The sequence below is a fragment of the Schistocerca piceifrons genome, chromosome 3 (genome assembly GCF_021461385.2).
Source record: "Schistocerca piceifrons isolate TAMUIC-IGC-003096 chromosome 3, iqSchPice1.1, whole genome shotgun sequence".
In the NCBI taxonomy this organism is placed as follows: Eukaryota; Metazoa; Arthropoda; class Insecta; order Orthoptera; family Acrididae; genus Schistocerca; species Schistocerca piceifrons.
The window spans coordinates 186,963,906-186,986,753 of record NC_060140.1 but is presented as its reverse complement, the minus strand read 5'-3'; the positions used below and the strand labels follow the sequence as shown (position 1 = coordinate 186,986,753).

The window sequence follows — 22,848 nt, the reverse complement described above, 5'->3', positions numbered from 1 at the left end:
CACTGCGTAGGATCCTACGGTCTTGGCGTGCATCCGTGCGTCGCTGCGGTCCGGTCCCAGGTCGACGGGCACGTGCACCTTCCGCCGACCACTGGCGACAACATCGATGTACTGTGGAGACCTCACGCCCCACATGTTGAGCAATTCGGCGGTACGTCCACCCGGCCTCCCGCATGCCCACTATACGCCCTCGCTCAAAGTCCGTCAACTGCACATACGGTACACGTCCACGCTGTCGCGGCATGCTACCAGTGTTAAAGACTGCGATGGAGCTCCGTATGCCACGGCAAACTGGCTGACACTGACGGCGGCGGTGCACAAATGCTGCGCAGCTAGCGCCATTCGACGGCCAACACCGCGGTTCCTGGTGTGTCCGCTGTGCCGTGCGTGTGATCATTGCTTGTACAGCCCTCTCGCAGTGTCCGGAGCAAGTATGGTGGGTCTGACACACCGGTGTCAATGTGTTCTTTTTTCCATTTCCAGGAGTGTATTTACCTTAATAGTGTTGAAAAGTCGTTATATAATGTATTTACCTTAATAGTGTTGTCGACTGAATTATCCCTAGCAAATTTAGAAATATTAAAAATGAAAACAGAAATTTTGTTTACATGAAAACTAAAGCGTAATAATATTATTTTCACCGTAAAATGGTTTTTGATTCATTTACGTTAACAGTTACGATTATTAATTTTCGTGGTTCAAGATCGATATTGATAAATGAATGGATAGGAAAAATAATTTTATATTATAGAAAAGTAGAATTTTGGTGATCAGGTAGATGCAAAATGATCTTCAGATATGAAATATATAATTTATATGTCAGGCCGAAATTTATTCGGAAACGTACATTTCAATTGAAGTGCGAAAGTTGTGAGAAGGCAAGATTCATTACAGCAAGCAGCTGTAGTAGACGCAATATTGGCCAGTTGCAAGAGAACTGCTTAACATATTCTGCCTTGTAGCGTGTTTATATCGGTGGAAACACCCCCGGTTGGTCGTGTGGGTGCAGCCCTGCAAGTGATATAGCGAGCATCGACCCTGGCCTAAGGCGGTGCCTCCGGTGGCGATAGCGCTGGGCGTGACTCAGGGGGGAGCCCCCAGCCGTGTGTCCGGCACAGACTGGGCTGGACTGCCCACTGATCGATGTCTAGTGGACGGCGGCCGCGCCGTTATCTCACGCAAGTGCAGCGCCGTGACGTCAGCTGGCGCCAGTGAAGGCCGGTCATCGCCGCAGTCGCCAGTCTCTGGTTGCTGGCGCCAAGGCCGCTGTCCGTCCGTCCGTGTGCAAATGACGCGCCTGCCGCGTCTCATCTTACATCCGGCTTCCCCAGACTTCTTTGCGGTTTTGGTCGAACGCACGAACGAAGCGGAAACGAGACTCCCTGAAAATTACACAAGGGTCTAGGGCCGGTATACGGTTTTAATCTACCAAGAAGTTTCATATCAGCGCACACTCAGCTGCAGAGAAAAAGATTCATTCTGGAAACATCCCCCTGCCATATCTCCACAATATCCTTTCTTCCAGGAGAACTAGTCTTACAAGTTTCGCAGGAGATCTTCTGTGAAATTTACAAGGTAGGAGACGAGGTGCTGGCATAAGGTAACCGGTCAGGACAGGTCGTTAGTCGTGCTGGGGTAGCTCAGCCAGTAGAGCACTTGCCCGTGAAAGGTGAAGGTCCTGAGTTCAAGTCTCATACCGGCACACAGTTTTAATCTGCCAGGAAGTCCCATATCAGCGCACACTGCGCTCTCTCTCTCTCTCTCTCTCCGACCGAACAAGCCTGTGAAGGTCCAACGGACCGACCGGCCGCCGTGTCATCTTCACTCCATAGGCGTCACTGGATGCGGGACAGCTCTTAACTTCGGTGATCTTACGGGAACCGGTGTTACCACTGCGGCAAGGCCGGTGGCTACTCACTGCGCTGTAGAGTGAAAATTTCCTTCTGTATATACAAAAGATTTTTGTCCAAACTTTCACAGCCAGAAGAATAGTAACGAATGGGCACACGGAGTATCAAACTGACAAGCGTGAGGTCAAATTTTCCAAAAAAGATTTGAAATGCTTGAAAGTGATTATGAACTTAACCCTCCTACTACCAGGCCTGGATTTTTTTGTTTCAATGAAGATCACTGGGGTCACACAGGCTCAACGTAATTTACAACGGATCCGCCTCCTTATCTGTGACCTTATTTATGTCATTTCATTGTAGCCATTTTTGTTACTGTTTTTGGTGAATTAAAAAGATGACGTGAAAAAAAAAAGCTGAGTGATCAGCGCGTCTGACTGCCATGCAGGAGACCCGGGTTCGATTCCCGGCTGTGTCGTACATTTTTCTCCGCTCTGGGCCTGGGTGTTGCGTTGTGTTCATAATCATCGACACGCAAATCGCCCGATGTCACATCAGCTAAAAACACTTGCAAGTCGGCGGCCAAACTTACCCAGGTAAGGACTTCCAGCCATCAGTGCCATATGATCATTTCATTTCAGTTTACGACAGGTATATTGGCAGTATTTTGATGAACTAACATAAAAACATACATTACCTTGGTACAATGAAACGGTAATCATTCTATTTTTATAAATATTACACTCAAGAAGATAAAAGAAATTCATATTAGGGTCATACTGGCCCAAGTGGCACTCAGTGCCAAAAAAAGCATGAGTAAATTATAATGTGTTGTAAATATAAAACTGAACAAAACATCGTTGAGTACAATTGACTCAGAGAGAGAAAGTCGTATATTTTGATAAACAAATGTCTGAAAACAAGGGAGATATGATTTTCTAATGAGCTTTAGGGTCATATTGACCCTAGTTAGGACCGTTACTAGGTATTCTGCCGCCCTAGGGGAGAGCCGAAAAATGACGCTCCCTCTCTTTTTTACTACGGCCTCCCCGGTACACCCCCCCCACCCCCCCCCCCCCCCCCGCCTTCGCCCTTCGCCACCACCAACAATAATAGATAGTCAATGGCAGAACAAAACAAATCTCTTTACACAGACAGACTACAACTCATTTTTATGTATGGTTATGATGGACTGCACCTACCTTTTACTCCTTTTAGATATGTTGCAAGAGAAGTACAAAACCTAATTTGTGAATACGTGATCGATTACCCACAGGAAATAATAGTAGAACTAAAATCATCAACAGAACCACTCAACTCAAATGACGCTTGACAAATGATCTGCAGAGACAAAAACAAAACGGGGTCTGAAGAGAGTATGATCGGAAGCCCCTGCACGTGTCCGACTCCAGCGCTCGACAGAGATGAATCAAGGTGTTGCTTGTTTCCATTTTGTACTCAGCAGCGGTTGCTTTAGATTTGAGGGAGGTAGAGGCAATGTGTTTACTTTCATAAAAGTAAGTAAAGACTTCTTAAGCAACTGTACCATATGTTTTTAAAAACAATTCAGTGTTTTAATATTTCCACTTCATCATATTTCCTCCTCAATTTTTTCGCTGTGTGATTTGTAATTAATTTTTTCTGCCCTTTGCGGCCGGCTAGTCTCGCCTATTGATAGGAACTAGACTTGGCCACTGTTTCTATGTTTCTATACGGTGTATCGATACATGGAACTGTTTCGGTGTTTCGGAACGGCTGTGGTTCACTGTTTCGAAACAGTGGTGTTTCATTCCGCCCCTGTCTCGGATAACCACACCAGATTCGATCTCGAGCCAGACACAGAAACTGTATCGTTGTTCAATACTATCTTTACTACCAGTAAAAGTAATTGTGAAAATGAGTGCAGCAGAAATATCCCAAATAGAGACTTGTAGGTAACAAGAACTAACACTACATGGAAATTTGCTGTGGAAGCATAATAACACTTGGATGATTTATGAAACGTAGTGAATGGTACAAAACTCACTGAGCAAAATTACTCAAATAAGGACCGGAAGGCAAGATCAAAGTTGATATTTTTTATTGGTCCAATGAACTATGTGCGCTCGGAGAAAGCAGTGACGGAAAAAGAAGTCTGGGACAAGTCACGGAGCGCATATAAATCGGGTGGCCCTACAAGTAACGTCAGAATGTTCCATGAACTTATAGCCATTCGACTGGATAACTGCAAGAACATTGGCGAGTATGTCAACAACATACACTCCTGGAAATTGAAATAAGAACACCGTGAATTCATTGTCCCAGGAAGGGGAAACTTTATTGACACATTCCTGGGGTCAGATACATCACATGATCACACTGACAGAACCACAGGCACATAGACACAGGCAACAGAGCATGCACAATGTCCGCACTAGTACAGTGTATATCCACCTTTCACAGCAATGCAGGCTGCTATTCTCCCATGGAGACGATCGTAGAGATGCTGGATGTAGTCCTGTGGAACGGCTTGCCATGCCATTTCCACCTGGCGCCTCAGTTGGACCAGCGTTCGTGCTGGACGTGCAGACCGCGTGAGACGACGCTTCATCCAGTCCCAAACATGCTCAATGGGGGACAGATCCGGAGATCTTGCTGGCCAGGGTAGTTGACTTACACCTTCTAGAGCACGTTGGGTGGCACGGGATACATGCGGACGTGCATTGTCCTGTTGGAACAGCAAGTTCTCTTGCCGGTCTAGGAATGGTAGAACGATGGGTTTGATGACGGTTTGGATGTACCGTGCACTATTCAGTGTCCCCTCGACGATCACCAGTGGTGTACGGCCAGTGTAGGAGATCGCTCCCCACACCATGATGCCGGGTGTTGGCCCTGTGTGCCTCGGTCGTATGCAGTCCTGATTGTGGCGCTCACCTGCACGGCGCCAAACACGCATACGACCATCATTAGCACCAAGGCAGAAGCAACTCTCATCGCTGAAGACGACACGTCTCCATTCGTCCCTCCATTCATGCCTGTCGCAACACCACTGGAGGCGGGCTGCACGATGTTGGGGCGTGAGCGGAAGACGGCCTAACGGTGTGCGGGACCGTAGCCCAGCTTCATGGAGACGGTTGCGAATGGTCCTCGCCGATACCCCAGGAGCAACAGTGTCCCTAATTTGCTGGGAAGTGGCGGTGCGGTCCCCTACGGCACTGCGTAGGATCCTACGGTCTTGGCGTGCATCCGTGCATCGCTGCGGTCCGGTTCCAGGTCGACGGGCACGTGCACCTTCCGCCGACCACTGGCGACAACATCGATGTACTGTGGAGACCTCACACCCCACGTGTTGAGCAATTCGGCGGTACGCCCACCCGGCCTCCCGCATGCCCACTATACGCCCTCGCTCAAAGTCCGTCAACTGCACATGCGGTTCACGTCCACGCTGTCGCGGCATGCTACCAGTGTTAAAGACTGCGATGGAGCTCCGTATGCCACGGCAAACTGGCTGACACTGACGGCGGTGGTGCACAAATGCTGCGCAGCTAGCGCCATACGACGGCCAACACCGCGGTTCCTGGTGTGTCCGCTGTGCCATGCGTGTGATCATTGCTTGTACAGCCCTCTCGCAGTGTCCGGAGCAAGTATGGTGGGTCTGACACACCGGTGTCAATGTGTTCTTTTTTCCATTTCCAGGAGTGTAATATTCACTTCAAAATGACTAAGGAACATTGCGTTAGAGATTGCAGATGAATGGGTAGGCACATTCTTGCTAGCAGGACTCCCCAAAAAATATGCACCCATGGTTATGGGGTTAGAAGGCTCAGGCATACCGATTACGGGAGACGGCATGAAACTGAAGGTCCTTCAGTATGTGAAAAGTGTGTCAGTACTGTTATGTGCCATGAACACCGTGGGAAAGAATACAGTGTAGTATTCATTGTAGTATCAATGCAAACAGCCTCCGAATGTCATCTTGATGAATTTATTGTCATGCCTAAACACATGTAGTGCCAATTCATGAAGACTGCTCGCTGGAGTTGGTATGTAAGTGTGTCTCCCCATCAGGTCCACAGTCATTTTTATTTTATTTTATTTATACGTCAACCTCTGTAGGACCAAATTGAGGAGCAAATCTCCAAGATTATGGAACGTGCCAGCACATGAAATTACAACATAAAAGTTTATAACAGATAAAAATAAATGCTTATAAACACAAAAAAATCAGTTCATAAGCTTAAGTAAATGTGATCAATAATACAACAAGAATCAGCTTAATTTTTCAAGGAACTCCTCAGCAAAATAGAAGGAGAGACCCACGAGGAAACGCTTCAGTTACAACTTGAAAGTGCGCGGATCACTGCTGTGATTCTTGAATTTGAGTGGTGGCTTATTGAAAATGGATGCAGCAGCATACTCCACACCTTTCTACACAAAACTTAAGGAAGTCTAATCCAAATGCAGGTTTGATTTCTGCCGAGTATTAACTGAGTGAAAGCTGTTTATTCTTGGGAATAAGCTAATATTGTTAGCAATAAATTCCCAAGTGGTGAAAAATCGGAGGATCAGACAGATCACCAAGGGTCCATACATTCCTCACATTTATGCTGTGAACTGCAGTGTGGGGTCTTGATTCATCCTGCTGGAATATGCCATTTGGTACCCAATTCATGAAAGGTATGACAATACGGTTTACCATTCTCGCCACATTCTGGCAAGCATTCAACTTCCTTTCATCAACTTCCACACCAGTCTTGTTGCTATATACAATAGCTCCCTCACCATGATTCCAAGAGTTGGAGAGGTGCTTCCTGTGATCTTTCCACAGGTCAACAATATACACACTGTCATCAATGTGACCATTGCAAACAGAAGCAAACCTCATCACTGAACATTACAGAATGTCATTCACTGCCCCAGTTGACTAGGTTCTACACAGTGCAAGTATCTGTTGTCTGTGGTATGATGTCAGTGATAAATGATCTACAGCAATGGTATCAACCCAGTTTCCAGTAATCTGTTGCTAACAGTTTGTGGAGACACTGCCTCTAACTTCCGCCTTCTTCTGGTGGTGTAGTCTTTCTGGAAAAACTGGTGCCTATTCATCTGTTGTCCTGAATCCATCTCATAACCACTCATTTGCAGTTGTTGCACTACAGCCAAGTGTCTGTGCAATTTATCTGTTTGTTACTTCAGTGTTCCTCATGCCAACCATTTGAACTTTCTCAGAGTCCAAAATATAGTGATAAGTTGTATGCACATGTTCTCTGGGAATACTGTGTTGGGAACTCCATGTAGAAAGTTCCAGTAACATTAGATGCACCCATTCCTCATCTGAAGTTAAGGCTTTTTTCCCTGCTGAAAATACACTTGCATAAGGTTAGAATTTTTGTCAACTTATACCACAGACATGAAAATATTGGAGTATATCAGTTTGGTGGTGATGTGTAAAGAAGTGACGGTGTACCATTTTCCATTTCTGTCTGTACATGGACTTCCACATAGCCCAAAAATAAGAGAAAATATTTAAAATGTAGAATTTTAAAAGTGTTGCCAGTAACAATATGTTTATAATTCCCATATTTTTCATCCACAACTTCTCCTTGTGTCAATAGTCTGTGTACCGTGGCAATAAAGATCATATTCACAAATGTTGAATATGATGGTCATCAGCAAAGAATACAGCCATAAGATGAAGCACACATCTGTGCACAGCACTGTAAATATTTTCAATTCTTGGTACTGATCACTGATACTGAGTAGCTTCTTTTTGTAGAGGTAGCAGACAACAACTGTAGACTTTCACAAGATCATTGAAGATCTTGAAGAGCTCACAAAACAGTCAAGTGGCTCATTTTTATAATGCATATCAACCAGAATTTCATTACTAAAATGATATATGGATTTTCCTCTGTAGTCCTGAAACCAAACCTGATACATAATTAAACTTATCTACTCAGAAAAGGGGGTCGTATTTTACTAGAACACTCTCCCCATAAAATTTTGAAAAGACTGGATGGAGTGAACTGAATCTGTATCCATAGGTAATCTGTTTACCTTAATTTTTAAAGATGAATGTTACTACACTTACTGTACGTTGCAACTTGTGAGGAAATGTGAACTGAGTTGTGGAATGATTACAAAGACAACATTCCATGGAGAAACATTAGTCAGCTCAATAATTTAGAGTTCTATTATAAATGCTATCCAAAGTCATATAAATTACTGCTTCACAACAATTTAATTATTTTGTAATTTCTTTAATGTTTATGTGCTCAAATGTATGGTTCCTTAGAACTTAGTAACTCAATTGTTTGCTCTAGATCCTGAATTTTCTGTCACTGTTGTGAAGAGCACATTAAACTTATCATATTTTTTTAAAATGTATTGTCATTGCTGTAATAGTTCCTGCCCAGCAAACTGATCTAATCTGGGATGTTGTTTTCATTTATCATTTCATAATGCATAAGCTTACTGTGCTCACTTGAACAAATAGAAGAACCAGTCATAACTTAAACTTTATCTATGCAAAGACAAATTTTGAACTTGAAGTCGTCTTCAGTTAGCTTAATACAGTTATCTCTTGTCATTTGTTTTAATGCTGCAATTGTATTTCATGCTACTATCAGTAGCTGATTATTTAAGTGCTAACAGTATAGAGACTGAAGAATGTAAAGGTGTTATAATATGTGCATAATACTAGAATAACCAGCCACAGACTGCGGGATGAAAGACAGCTGCTATAGGTACTAAAAAGTAGATGACAAATCAGTAATAAATATGTAATGGTTTTAAACTAACCAAAAATCGGTGAAAGTCTCAAACTCACTAAAATGTGGTCGTATTGCCCATTATCTGAAAGAAAATAACGTTACATTTTTGCGCTTTGAATCTCTTTCTTTGAATATATTATTGTTTGCTTTTTATATAAGAGAGTGGAAATTTTTGCTTCAGAAGACCTTCAACACAAAATTTGTTGTCTTTAGAATCAATATCCATTGTTTGCAAATGTATTTGTAACATAGTTAAATTTTTCAACTCTAGCATTTATTTCATGCATTTCTTCCATTATTCTTGCACTGCATTCTTTCTAAACATTGTGACTGACACTTTTAATTCTAATTATTGTCCTTGACCAAGGTCTCTATAGGACTGCAGAAGACCACTGTATAATTTGGGTTTTTCTCTTCTTACACCGAGCGAGGTGGCGCAGTGGTTAGCACACTGGACTCGCATTCGGGAGGACGACGGTTCAATCCCGTCTCCGGCCATCCTGATTTAGGTTTTCCGTGATTTCCCTAAATCGCTTCAGGCAAATGCCGGGATGGTTCCTTTGAAAGGGCACGGCCGATTTCCTTCCCCATCCTTCCCTCATCCGAGCTTGCGCTCCGTCTCTAATGACCTCGTTGTCGACGGGCCGTTAAACACTAATATCCTCCTCCTCCTCTCTTCTTACAGAAATTTCTTCATCCTTTCCCTCTTTCTATCATACCATTTTTCTCAGATCTTTAGTATTCTTTTTTCATGGCTCACTCATTAATGAGTACAATTTTCCTGTATTCATCTCCTGTCACTGATATGCCAACAACTACATAGTTATTTCCCTCTGTCTCAAATCTCCTTCTCCTTTAATGTCATATCTGCCTAATCATTGTTGAGTTCTTCTATTTTTTACTCTCTCTGCCCATTGTCTTCTGTGGTCTTCTAGTCACTCCATTCATGTAGTTCTCAGTACATGGTCTACAAATGTTGCCATTTCCAATTATATTACTTCTGATATTCTTCCCTTGCTTTGGTAGCATCCTAAATTTGCTTCTTGATTTCATCTTTAACCTTCTCATACACACATCAAAAAAAGTTTGGCATCACCCCGGTTCCGATAACTCCTGAAGATAGGCATTGACTGTGGATATTGCATCACAGACACAGTCCCTTTGACTGTTCAGAGATGTCACTAAACCCACCCAAAAATGTAAACAACCATGCATGAACAGTGCGTTAGTCGGAGGGGGTCCGAAAGCTGATCAGTTCCAGTCATTCCCCCAGAAAGGAGGTACATGGCTTGTGTTGTCTGTAGTTCAACCATGCCTAGATGGTCAATACTGCGGTTCAACCGTGTCTGCATTGTTACTTTGTGCCAGTAAGGGCTCTCAACAAGGGAAGTGTTCAGGTGTCAGGGAGTGAACCAAAGCAATGTTGTCTAGACATGGACGAGATACAGAGAGAGACAGGAACTGTTGCTGACATGCCTCGCTTAGTCCGCCCAAGTGCTACTACTGCAGTCGATGATCACTACCTACTGATCATGGCTGGAGGAACCCTGACAGCAATGTCACCACGTTGAATAATGCTTTTCATGTTATGGCTCAAACTGTGTGCAATAGGCTGCATGATGCGCAGCTCCACTACCGATGTTCATGGTGAGATCCATCTTTGCAACCACAACACCATGCAGCGCGGTACAGTTGAGCCCAACAACATGCCAAATGAACCACTCAGGATTGGCACCATGTTCTCTTCACTGATGAGTGTCGCACATGCCTTCTACCAGACAATCGTTGGAGATGAGTTTGGAGGCAACCCAGTCAGACCGAACGCCTTACACGCATTGTCCAGCGAGTGCAGCAAGGTGGAGGTTCCCTGATGTTTTGGGGTGGCATTATGCGGGGCTGACATATGCTGTTGGTGGTCGTGGGAGGTGCCGTAACTCCAATCGTGCATGTCTTGTGAATGACTTCCTTCAGGATAACAACATCGCTTGACTAGAGTGGCCAGCATGTTCTCCAGACATGACCCCTATTGAACAAACCCGGGATAGATTGAAAAGTGCTGTTTATGGACGACGTGACCCATCAATGAGGGATCTGTGCCAAATCGCTGTTGAGGAGTGGGATAATCTGGACCAACAGTGCCTTGATGAACTTGTGGATAGTATGCCACAATGAATACAGACATGCATCAACGCAAGAGGATGTGCTACTGAGTATTAGAGGTACCGGTGTGTACAGCAATCTGAACCACCACCTCTGAAGGTCTTGCTGTATGGTGGTACTAGATGCAATATGTGGTTTTCATGAGCAATAAAAAGGGCAGAAATGATGTTTATGTTGATCTTTATTCCAGTTCTCTGTACAGGTTCCAGAACCGAGGTGATGGAAAACTTTTTTTGGTGTGTGTATTACCTAGGAGATTTTTCTGTGATTGTTTTCAATTATGTTTTTCTTGAGTTATCTCAGCAACATTCGCTTTGTGTCTCAGCTTTATGTCTATTGACATATTCATTTTGTTTTGTATCATTCTTGTTTCCTTTTGTTATGATCTGTCATCCTGCTATTCATTGATTTTTCCTCCCCAGCTGTGTTTTGTCTGTTGGTGAAGCTGCAGGCAGGATTTAGCTCTCTCACTCTGACTCTTTTGCTCAATTTATCAAGTTCTTTTTTCACATATGCTTTTACTTACTGTAATTAATCTAGGCAATGACATTTTATCACAGTTCCTTTTTCATCAGTTTTGCAGCAGTTGTCAGACACATATTCTCTTGTGTTTCAGTAGATACATACAATTTTGTCAGTCTGACCAAATACACCTCTTCATAAGTTTCACAATGCAAACAGAGAACATTGCTTTATTTCTTATCGTAAACAAAAAAATTTTAAAGTGTAATTTTAAGAGTGCATTTGTTAGTTTGAGCCCAAATTAGTCTAGTATGATATTTGGAGTAACAGATATTTCATATCAGCACACACTCCACTGCAGAGTGAAAATCTCATTCTGGAAACATCCCCCGGGCTGTGGCTAAGCCATGTCTCCGCAATATCCTTTCTTTCAGGAGTGCTAGTTCTGCAAGGTTCGCAGGAGAGCTTCTGTAAAGTTTGGAAGGTAGGAGACGAGGTACTGGCAGAAGTAAAGCTGTGAGTACTGGGCGCGAGTCGTGCTTCGGTAGCTCAGTTGGTAGAGCACTTGCCCGCGAAAGGCAAAGGTCCCGAGTTCGAGTCTCGGTGGGGCACACAGTTTTAATCTGCCAGGAAGTTTCATATCAGCGCACACTCCGCTGCAGAGTGAAAATCTCATTCTGGAAACATCCCCCAGGCTGTGGCTAAGCCATGTCTCCGCAATATCCTTTCTTTCAGGAGTGCTAGTCCTGCAAGGTTCGCAGGAGAGCTTCTGTAAAGTTTGGAAGGTAGGAGACGAGATACTGGCAGAAGTAAAGCTGTGAGGACCGGGCGTGAGTCGTGCTTCGGTAGCTCAGATGGTAGAGCACTTGCCCGCGAAAGGCAAAGGTCCCGAGTTCGAGTCTCGGTCGGGCACACAGTTTTAATCTGCCAGGAAGTTTCATATCAGCACACACTCCGCTGCAGAGTGAAAATCTCATTCTGGAAACGTCCCCCAGGCTGTGGCTAAGCCATGTCTCCGCAATATCCTTTCTTTCAGGAGTGCTAGTCCTGCAAGGTTCGCAGGAGAGCTTCTGTAAAGTTTGGAAGGTAGGAGACGAGATACTGGCAGAAGTAAAGCTGTGAGGACCGGGCGTGAGTCGTGCTTCGGTAGCTCAGATGGTAGAGCACTTGCCCGCAAAAGGCAAAGGTCCCGAGTTCGAGTCTCGGTCGGGCACACAGTTTTAATCTGCCAGGAAGTTTCTTATCAGCGCACACTCCGCTGCAGAGTGAAAATCTCATTCTGGAAACGTCCCCCAGGCTGTGGCTAAGCCATGTCTCCGCAATATCCTTTCTTTCAGGAGTGCTAGTCCTGCAAGGTTCGCAGGAGAGCTTCTGTAAAGTTTGGAAGGTAGGAGACGAGATACTGGCAGAAGTAAAGCTGTGAGGACCGGGCGTGAGTCGTGCTTCGGTAGCTCAGATGGTAGAGCACTTGCCCGCGAAAGGCAAAGGTCCCGAGTTCGAGTCTCGGTCGGGCACACAGTTTTAATCTGCCAGGAAGTTTCATATCAGCGCACACTCCGCTGCAGAGTGAAAATCTCATTCTGGAAACATTTCTAGTTATATATCCAGGAGCTATGAGGTATAAATTCTTGGGTGACCCCACCATTGAACAAGCAACATAAAGCTGTCCATGATAAAAACATGAAATGTCAAATCCACCCGACAGTATTTACCAGACAACCCTTGTGACTTGTTAATTGTAATAGCAAGTGCAAGTCTCAATGGAAACTGCAGTCTCTTGAAGTAAAATGGGAGATCTGTCGGAGTAAGGAGTATCTCTTTATATATGTGTTGTACAGTAATATATTTGAGCAGGCACATTCAGCTGTGTATGTAGATACTGTCTGCAAAATACGTTGACAATAGAGATAATAGTGAAGAAGTAAAAAATTTAAATGTTATGCATAATGCAGTCATCTCATTATTTATGACATCATATCTCCTGAACTATGGTGGGTAGGTAGTCCTTATGCTAACAGCAATAGCAATTGTTGCCTGACAGTCGAGGATGTGTGTACCTATTTTGGGTGAAATTGGGTCAGTGGTCTAGGACATGTGGAACACATACATAGATCTGTTTCTATGAGAGAGAGAGAGGTATTGATTTTCTTTGCTGGATCAAATTCTTTGGATATGAAATATGCTGGTGTACTAATACCACTGTATTATTCATTTCAGATGTTGGTGAGGCAGCAAAACACAAAGCTGAAGCTGTTGCTGAAACTGTTGAAACTAAGGCAGTAGAAGTAAAAGAGCAAGTAGAAGAGAAAGTAAAAGCAGTCACAGAACAGGTGAAGGAGAAGGTTGAAAATTTTATACCAATCAAGAAAGAAGATGGGGAAGACCTGACAAAAGTAGGAGATGATGCTCTTAAGAATGTTACTACAAAGGTTGGAAATGAACTGGAGAATGTCAGTGAACAGGTTACTGACAAAGTGCATGATGCTGTAGAGAAAACCAGTGAAGAAGTGGGAAATGTAACAGAGAAGGCAGGTGCAGAATTTCAGAACATAAGTGAAAAGGTTAACACTGAATTGGAACAATCAGTCAACAGAGCCAGTTCTGAAGTTGAAGAGATAACGACAGAAATTGGGACTGCTGCTGAAAACCTACATATGTCAATAGATAAAGCTGATATTGATATGGTTGATGAAGAATTGAGAGCTATTGAAGAAATGGAGGCAACTGAAAAGATGGTGAAAGAAGAGGGATCCATGCATGAAAATATGGTTGTGTCAGCAGCATCCACAGCTGAAAATGAAATTGGTGAGAAGCATGAAACAGAAGATGCAAAGGAAAGCCGAAGTAAACATGCCACTCCTGATTTGGACAAGAATGTTACTGAAGATGCTGAAAAATCTGGAAATGGTAGTCCAGTAACTAATGAAAGTGATGAGAAGACTAATCCAAGTGCATAATTGTGACAGAATTTTTGGTTTGTGTGTGTTGAATGGTTTAATGAATACAGAACAGAAAATATATGTTATTTTGTAAAATTAATGTGCTATTTTGAAAATATTCTTGTAAAAAACCAAATGGACATACAAGATGCAAAATATGGTTGTGCAGGACACAGTAAAAGAAGTTATATTACATTCTATGTGTAAAAATGGTGTTGACTGTTACTATAAGTTTAGAAATACTTAATCCAACAGCACCCTCAACTTTCTCCATTATTCCACACTCCTGCTGCAGTGTAGGAGCACATGCACACACAAACACACAGAATACACTAACCAATGAGACATAATTTGATAAGATTGTTTTTATATAAAAAGAAAATTTAAAAAATCTTTATTTCATTTATTGTACAAAAATTATTAACATTAAGTTAATCACTGAATGGTCTGGACTTCTCCTATAACTGCAATTGCATCAATCTCCACTTTTAAACCCTGGAACAGTGCATAAAAATGACATTAATAGTTAACTTGTGTACAAAAATTGGCATACACACAAAATATTTGCTACTAATGACTAGTCCTGTATACACACTGATTTTCATAAGATGTATTGATTCTACCAAGATATAAGTCATCATTCATAACACTGATCATACATAATCTTTTGAATACTTTTTTGAATAAAAAATAATTGAAATTACCAAATACATTTTAGGAGATCATCACTGAAAATATTCATTAGTAGTTGCAATTAAAACTGTATGATCATTCATTTTTTTAGTAAGTTGGTCTCAAACAAAAGTAATGTTGCCTAAGTAATTTTATAATTCAGTGATATAACCTGTACTTTACACCTATAACTGTAACTTCAATATGAATCAATCTCTCTGCAGTGTTTGAAGTGCGTAATTCATTTTTAATCCCAGACTAGGCTTACCATGCACTTTTCCTTGACACAGTGTTAATACTGTTTCCAAGATTATATTACTTACATATAGTTCCGATGCAGTATTTAATAAGTAATTATTTGAAGATCTTAATTAGTAATTATAAATGTAGTGAGTTTTGATGAAAAAGAAGGTACTGAAGTACTGCAGTTTTTTTAAGCAAACAGTGTTGCGAAAATAAAAAATGTAAGCAAAATCTTTCATTTACACACATCAATTCATGTACTGTTTTACTTATAATAATTTACACAGTCAAGATGTAACCTCTGCTGACAGTGAAGTGTTTGTTCTAATTTCGCAACATCAACAAAAGTTAAATTACATGCGTGACTGTTAGCTTATAGATTTGTAACAGCATAATGGTGTCTGATCATGAAAAAGTTTGATGTGTACTAAATGCACACACTTCATTAAGACAGTTGCAGTGAGAAACCAGCACTTTAGTTTGTAATTTACAGAACAATACCACTTATAACATGCATTACTTTAGTACTGATGGACCAGGTAGAAAAATCAGTAGGACAGAATGAAATGGGCATTTACAAGAAGCTGCCAACAAAATTGTGGTTGACGCAACTTAGCTAAAAATCTTGACTCACTTGCATTTCATTGCAAATGTCTAGCTCACACTGCCATGTGACTATTAGACTATGATTTAGCACATGACATTCTGCACAGTATTGGAATAACTCTCATTTCCCCCACAACCATTCATCTCTCTTTCTCCAGATGAAGAACCCTAGAGAGAAAGAGTGAGTCCGTGCAAACCTGATACCAGTTGATAGCAGAAGTTATTTTCAGCCTTCATATGGTTCCAATATCCTCCATATGTTTGATAACCAGTTGATTACTTATTTTTCTGTACTATGTTAACATGGAGCTATATCAGAACTAATTGTGCTCATATAGACATAAGAAAAAATGTGTATGATAACAGAATGAGGAACCTAAGAGATGAATAATCAACAAAAGGATAATGCTCTATGAGCTGGAGCATGGAATATCAGAAGCTTGAATGTGGTAGGGAAACTAGAAAAACCTGAAAATGGAAATGCAGAGGCTCAATCTAGATATAGTAGGGGCCAGCGAAGTGAAGTGGAAAGAAGACAAGGATTTCTGGTCAGATGAGGATAGGGTAATATCATCAACAGCAGCAGCAAATCGTATAATGGGAGTAGGATTCATTATGAATAGGAAGGTAGGGCAGAGAGTTTGTTAGTGTGAACAGTTCAGTGACAGGATGGTTCTTATCAGACAGCAAATCATCACTGACGATGTTAGTTCAGGTATATATGCTGACGTCGCAAGCTGAAGATGAAGAGACAAAGTGTATGAGGATATTGAAAGGGTAATGCAGTATGTAAAGGGGGATGAAAATCTAATAGTCATGGGGGACTGGAATGCAGTTGTAGGAGAAGGGGTAGAAGAAAAGGTTACAGTAGAATATAGGCTTGGGACAGGGAATGAGAGAGGAGAAAGACTAATTGAGTTCTGTAACAAATTTCAGCTAGTTATAGTGAATACTCTGTTCAAGAATCACAAGAGGGGGAGGTATACTTGAAAAAGGCCGGGTGATATGGGAAGATTTCAATTAGATTACATCATGGTCAGGCAGAGATTCTGAAATCAGATACTGGATTGTAAGGCATATCCATTAGCAGATATAGACGCAGATCACAAAATAGTAGTGATGAAGAGTAGGCTGAAGTTTAAGACATTAGTCAGGAAGAATCAATACACAAAGAAGTGGGATACCGAAATACTAAGGAATGACGAGATACGATTGAAGTTCTCTAAACCTACAGATACAGCAATAAGAAATAGCTCAGTAGGCAGTACAGTTGAAGAGGACCAGATGTCTTTAAAAAGAGCCATCACAGAAGTTGGAAAGAGAAACATAGGTACAAAGAAGGCAACTGTGAAGAAACCATGGGTAACAGAAGAAATACTTCATTTGATCAATGAAAGGAGGAAGTACAAAAATGTTCTGGGGAAACTCAGGAATACAGAAATACAAGTCGCTGAGGAATGAAATAAATAGCAAATGAAGGGAAGCTAAGATGAAATGCCTGGAGGAAAAATGTGAAGAAATCAAAAAAGAAATGATTGTCAGGAGGACACATTCAGCATACAGGAAAGTCAAAACAATCTCCGGTGACATTAACAGTAAGTGTGGTAGCATTAAGAGTGCAGTGGGAATTCCACTGCTAAATGCAGAGGGAAGAGTGGATAGGTGGAAAGAATACATTGAAAGCCTCCATGAGGGGGAAGATTTGTATGATGTGATAGAAGAGGATACAGGAGTCGATTTAGAAGAGATAGGGGATCCAGAATTAGAATCAGAATTTAAAAGAGCTTTGGAGGTCTTAAGATCAAATAAGGCAGAAGGGATAGATAACATTCCATCAGAATTTCTAAAATAATTTGGGGAGGTGTTAACAAAATGACTATTCAAGTCCGTGTGTAGAATGTATTAGTCTGGCGACATACAATCTGAATTTTGGAAAAATATCATCCACACAATTCTGAAGACTGCAAGAACTGACAAGTGCGAGAATTATTGCACAATCAGCTTAACAGCTCATGCATCCAAGTTGATGACAAGAATAATATACAGAAGATTGGAAAAGAACATTGAAAATGTGCTAGATGATGATCAGTTTGTGTATAGAAAAGGTAAAGGCATGAGAGAGGCAATTTTGATGTTGTGGTTGATAATGGAAGCAAGACTAAAGAAAAATCATGACAAATTCATAGGATTTGTCAACCTGGAAAAAGCCTTTGACAATGTAAACTGGTGCAAGATGTTTGAAATTCTCAGAAAAATAGGGATAAGCTACAGGGAGAGACGCGTAATATACAATACGTACAAGGGCCAAGAGGGAATAATAAGAGTGAACAACCAAGAACGAAGTGCTCGGATTAAAGAGGGTGTAAGGCAGGGATGTAGTGAAGAAGAATTACATGATCTGCTGAATAGAATGGACAGTCTAATGAGTACACAGTATGGGCTGAGAGTAAATCGAAGAAAGGCGAAGATAATGAGATATCTGCTTGTGTCTGTATATGCGCGGATGGATATGTGTGTGTGTGTGTGTGTGTGTGTGTGTGTGTGTGTGTGTGCGCGAGTGTATACCTGTCCCTTTTTTCCCCCCAAGGTAAGTCTTTCTGCTCCCAGGATTGGAATGATTCCTTAACCCTCTCCCTTAAAACCCACATCCTTTCATTTTTCCCTTTCCTTCCCTCTTTCCTGATGAAGCAACCGTGGATTGCAAAAGCTTGAAATTTGTGTGTGTGTGTGTGTGTGTGTGTGTGTGTGTGTGTGTGTGTGTGTGTGTGTGTTATGGTCTCATCATATTGAATAGGGGTGGGGATGTCCTGCTAAGATTACTATAAATGGAAATATATGGCACACAAAACATAATGTGTGTGTAATAGATACATACCAATGGTAACTTTCCAGCTTGAAATGATATACGGGCAGGATATGGCTCCTTAAAAACTGGAATATTCACAAAGATAATGAATTAGTTAAAGCATTAAAGTAATGTTTATTGTTGCTCTACACATAACTAAATTTCTGAGACAGATTTCACTGCTCAAAATGTGCTTTGAATGATAGCAGCTGTTTTTTTACTAAAATACTAAAACATATCATCTACATACTTAAGTGTCAAAACAGTTACAAAGTTAATAGCAACATGAAGCTAAAATACATTCCTGTATACGTGATGAGTTTCGATATTCCATAGAATTTGTGCCATAATATGTTGTCATGGACATCAGGTTTAGAACAGTTGCTGCACATTAGTGGGTAAATGCCTTTAATTCATCCTGAAAAGACTGTCTTCCAAGAACTTTTTGGTGTGATTGTTTTTTTAACAAAGCAGGAGCACACTATACTGCTGTGATGTACAATAATCTCAGTGTGAAGGTCTTGCTCTTATTGCCTGTCAGTGAGTCTGAGGGAAGTCTGAGGAACGCTCCCAAATGCAACTTCTGAGATGCGATCATAAAAGAAACTATTGTATTAAAACAACAGATAACACCCTCAATATAAAAATGAACCCCTGTAACTGATTATAATGTTGAATACTGCTCTAAAATTACTCTCTGATAAAACTTATTAAGTGGAAGCTATTGTAACCAGATACTATATCAATTCAACATTATATTTTCTGTCAGGTTCACTCATGAGACATTTTTTGGTACCATTAAATTAGTATGTTAAAATAATCATACATCAAATGATGACTTTTGAATGGGACATAATGGGGAATCCCAAGTGAAGTAACACCTGTTCCAAATGGATTACTGGAGTATATCATGTTGGCCTTGCTCTCAGTCATTGAATGAAATTAATTCTTGTTGTAAAGCAGACTTCCCTCAGATTTATTGACAGGCAATAGGAGCAAGACCTTAGTTTGTCTCCAGTTCTTGGCTGAGCAACTTCATCAGCTAAGTCTTGAGAGCTGGTTTACCTATAGTCACATCTGCAAGACACATGTGACTATAGGTCACTCCCATTTCATCACCCCCCCCCCCCCCCTCCCTATCCCTCAAAATCTGGACTTCAGGATTTTAATTCATTGCAGAATTCTCATACAGTTCAATTTTTTGAGATATTGTAAGATTTTTGTGTCTCCTATAAAATTTAGTTCTTGTGACATGACACATTTCGAAATTGACCAAAGAGAAGTTATTACAATCTTCCAACAGACAGTGTGCAAACTATAAGTCATGTGCAGGCACTGAATTCCTTCTGCCACCTATTACATGGTTCCACATTATACTCATATTTGATGTTTTGAATAGATGAGATATTAGAAGTAACTGGCTAACTAATTTGACTAGACCCTGCCATTAACATAATTTTAGCATACTTACACTTCCTTTGTATCCAGTTACAAACTATAACTAAACATCTTACTCATAACACTAATTTCATCCAAACAGCAGATTGTAAAAATGCAAGCTGAATGAAAATAATGTCTCAGGTGCAGATGCATATATTTGAATCACACATATATATTTCAGATGCATACAAAAACTTATTTTATGAAGCATAATGCCACTTCTCTTTGAATTATACTTAATATTATAATACTGCATCAGTATGCAAATTGTATAAAACTTCTGGCAATTGAAATACGAGTACTAAATAAAGACTCAAACAGCTGTCTTTTTACAGTGGCACTGAGTAATGTCAAGTGGCTAAGTGCATGTCACAGATTGTTGCCCCTACTTCTTTTAATAAGGAATGACAGACAAAAGTTCTGAAGTGACCGTAGAGCAGTGTTTGCAAAAGAAAAAAATTATGATGAACCTCACCTAATACATGGTTTCAGTTTATTTTTAATGAACACATTAACCCACAATTTTGAACATTCTTTATTTTTAAAATTTGGGATGAGTGATTCTTGAATTTTATGGAAATTATTTATGAGAACACTACTTACATTCTTTGTAAACTTCATTCACTGCTTGGAAATCACTTACGTCATGAAGTAGAATTGTGACTTTCACAACTGAAAAAGATAAGGCAAATTTAAGATAAAAGCTGATGTAAAAATGGTGAAGGTAACATTAAAAAGATTTATTATTGATGAGGGAGAGGGTGTATTTGTGTGTGTGCGTGGTTTTTGTGTGTGTGTGTGTGTGTGTGTGTGTGTGTGTGTGTGTGTGTGTGTGGGCATGCACGCTTTTGCTAGAGAAAGAACAAGAGATTGAAAGCTGGTGTGAATACTGTTTTCTGTTGTTTCTAAGCACCACACGTCATTCTGCTGTTGTATAGGTGAGTGGTTGCCTTTCCATTATTTTACGTCTTATTCCATCCAGGAATTTCCATTGTTGATAGACATAGTTTTTTTGTTTGACAGTCCTATAGTATATTATGGTTAAAAGAGGGGCTAACTCAGCTGTAGATTCCATCAGACCCTGTCGCCTTGTTCATTTTTGAGGATTTTAGCCGCATCTCAGTTCCACTAATAGCTATATCACTTATCTCTGTAGTGGTATAAGAATTAAACTGGTGCAGTTACTCCTGAGTTCTCATTTGTCAGGAACATTTCAAAATGGAGTTCAGAATTTCTGCTTTAACTTTGCAAATGAGTCATGGGCCCAAAGGGCTGAGGTGATGTGGACTGATGTGGAGTGTACCAGTTCACTGAGTAACATTTAAGAAAGATGTTTTGCTCTTTCAGAAAGCTTTGAAAGAGTTCACAAGTGTGTCCCTTTTTGTAGGCATAGAATTTTTCTTAAGCTGCCAGTTTTCTGGGTGAGTATTGCAGTTTAGTGAGGATGTACAAGCTCAGTAGAAAGAGGTCACATAGCAGAGCATGCTGAAGGTATCAGATAACTGGAGATGGAGTTTAATGTATGAAGCAAACTTGGCAAGACCCTGTTGAAGACAATAAATCCAATTTGTTCCCATGGAAACTTGAGATCTGGTGTTGCTGTGTAGTTCTCCTTTTTGACTATGAACTGTTTTTCAGTCTTATTTATTGAAGAGATTATGAGCAGAAGTGGCAAGAAACCATGTGGATAGGTGTAGCTCATGAGCTAAAACGAGGTTGGCAACTGTTTGTTGGTTTGATTTTTTAGAGAAGAAGTGCAGAGGATGAATCAGAGTCTGCCTATAAATTTTTCCAAGAAAATCTGCAGAACAATGCGTTGTGTAATTTGTTTTAGGCGACCCACACCACAAAGAGTGTGCAGACTCTGACTGTAGCTGTGGGTAAATCTTTGCACAATGACACAGAAATTCTGAGGATGAGAAGGAGGAACATTTCAAGTTAACATTGTTTATTACTGTATGCCATAAATTTATTGGACATTACCTAGCATAAAAGACTTTACTCAATTAAAAATTTAGATTTGCCAGTCATCTGAACACTCTGAATATACAAAATGCAAATTATCTGAAGAAATATTTCTTATGGTTATGCAAGATGCCATTATTTTAGCTGAAGAGCTCCATAGAACAGTGAGGTGGGAGTATGGTAGAGGACATTAGTTCCATGTAACTGAAAAAAATAAGGGTTTGGGAAACATTTACAGCCAATGAAGACAATATTAACAGGCATATAATATTACTTACCATTGTTGAGTGATGAACCAGCTGCTTCAAGAATGCCTCTAAGATTTTCAAAACACTTTCTTGCTTGACCCACCACTCCACCTTCTGCAGCCTTATTGGTGTTTTTATCAAATCCCACAGTACCAGCTACATACACCATATTGTTCACACAAATTGCTTGGCTGTAACATTTAACATAAACAGATGTATTTACATAAATAAATTAATAATCACATACAATCACAATTTCTCTCACCTATTCACTTTAAATGATAAATCTTGAAACTTGACTCACATATTGGCAATGAAATATTATGGATGGTATATGAACAATTCAGTTCAATTCAATTCAGTCCAATTCAATCTCTTTATTAATCCATTAACAATATACATTGTATGGATATAGTCAATTACAATATAGTTTCTTATATTTAATTTGTTTCAAACACTTGGATAATAAATACAAATATTTTAAATCATTGTATATAAATAATATTACTTTTCCATAAACAGATATTCTTCAATCTTATAAAAACTATGTGTTAATAAAAATTGTTTAAAATATATCTAAAAACACAGATGATGTGACTTACCGAACGAAAGTGCTGGCGGGTTGATAGACACACAAACAAACACATGAAATTCAAGCTTTCGCAACAA

The 22,848-nt window shown here is 40.6% G+C and overlaps 2 protein-coding genes across 2 annotated transcripts in view; one reads left to right on the top strand and one right to left on the bottom strand.

The window, feature by feature from the left end:
- Positions 1 to 14,785, top strand: part of LOC124789425 (uncharacterized protein PF3D7_1120000-like) — a 271,283-nt gene extending 256,498 nt beyond the window's left edge. The window contains exon 3 of the mRNA XM_047256770.1: positions 13,439 to 14,785. Coding sequence (XP_047112726.1) covers positions 13,439 to 14,178 — 740 coding nt within the window. The 3' untranslated portion in view covers positions 14,179 to 14,785. The remainder of the gene's footprint in view (positions 1 to 13,438) is intronic.
- LOC124789426 (2-iminobutanoate/2-iminopropanoate deaminase-like) overlaps positions 14,521 to 22,848 on the bottom strand; it is a 29,830-nt gene continuing 21,502 nt past the window's right edge. The window contains exons 2-5 of the mRNA XM_047256771.1: positions 22,210 to 22,370; positions 20,570 to 20,638; positions 18,557 to 18,612; positions 14,521 to 14,655 (exon numbers count right to left, since the gene is read on the bottom strand). Coding sequence (XP_047112727.1) covers positions 14,596 to 14,655; positions 18,557 to 18,612; positions 20,570 to 20,638; positions 22,210 to 22,370 — 346 coding nt within the window. The 3' untranslated portion in view covers positions 14,521 to 14,595. The remainder of the gene's footprint in view (positions 14,656 to 18,556; positions 18,613 to 20,569; positions 20,639 to 22,209; positions 22,371 to 22,848) is intronic.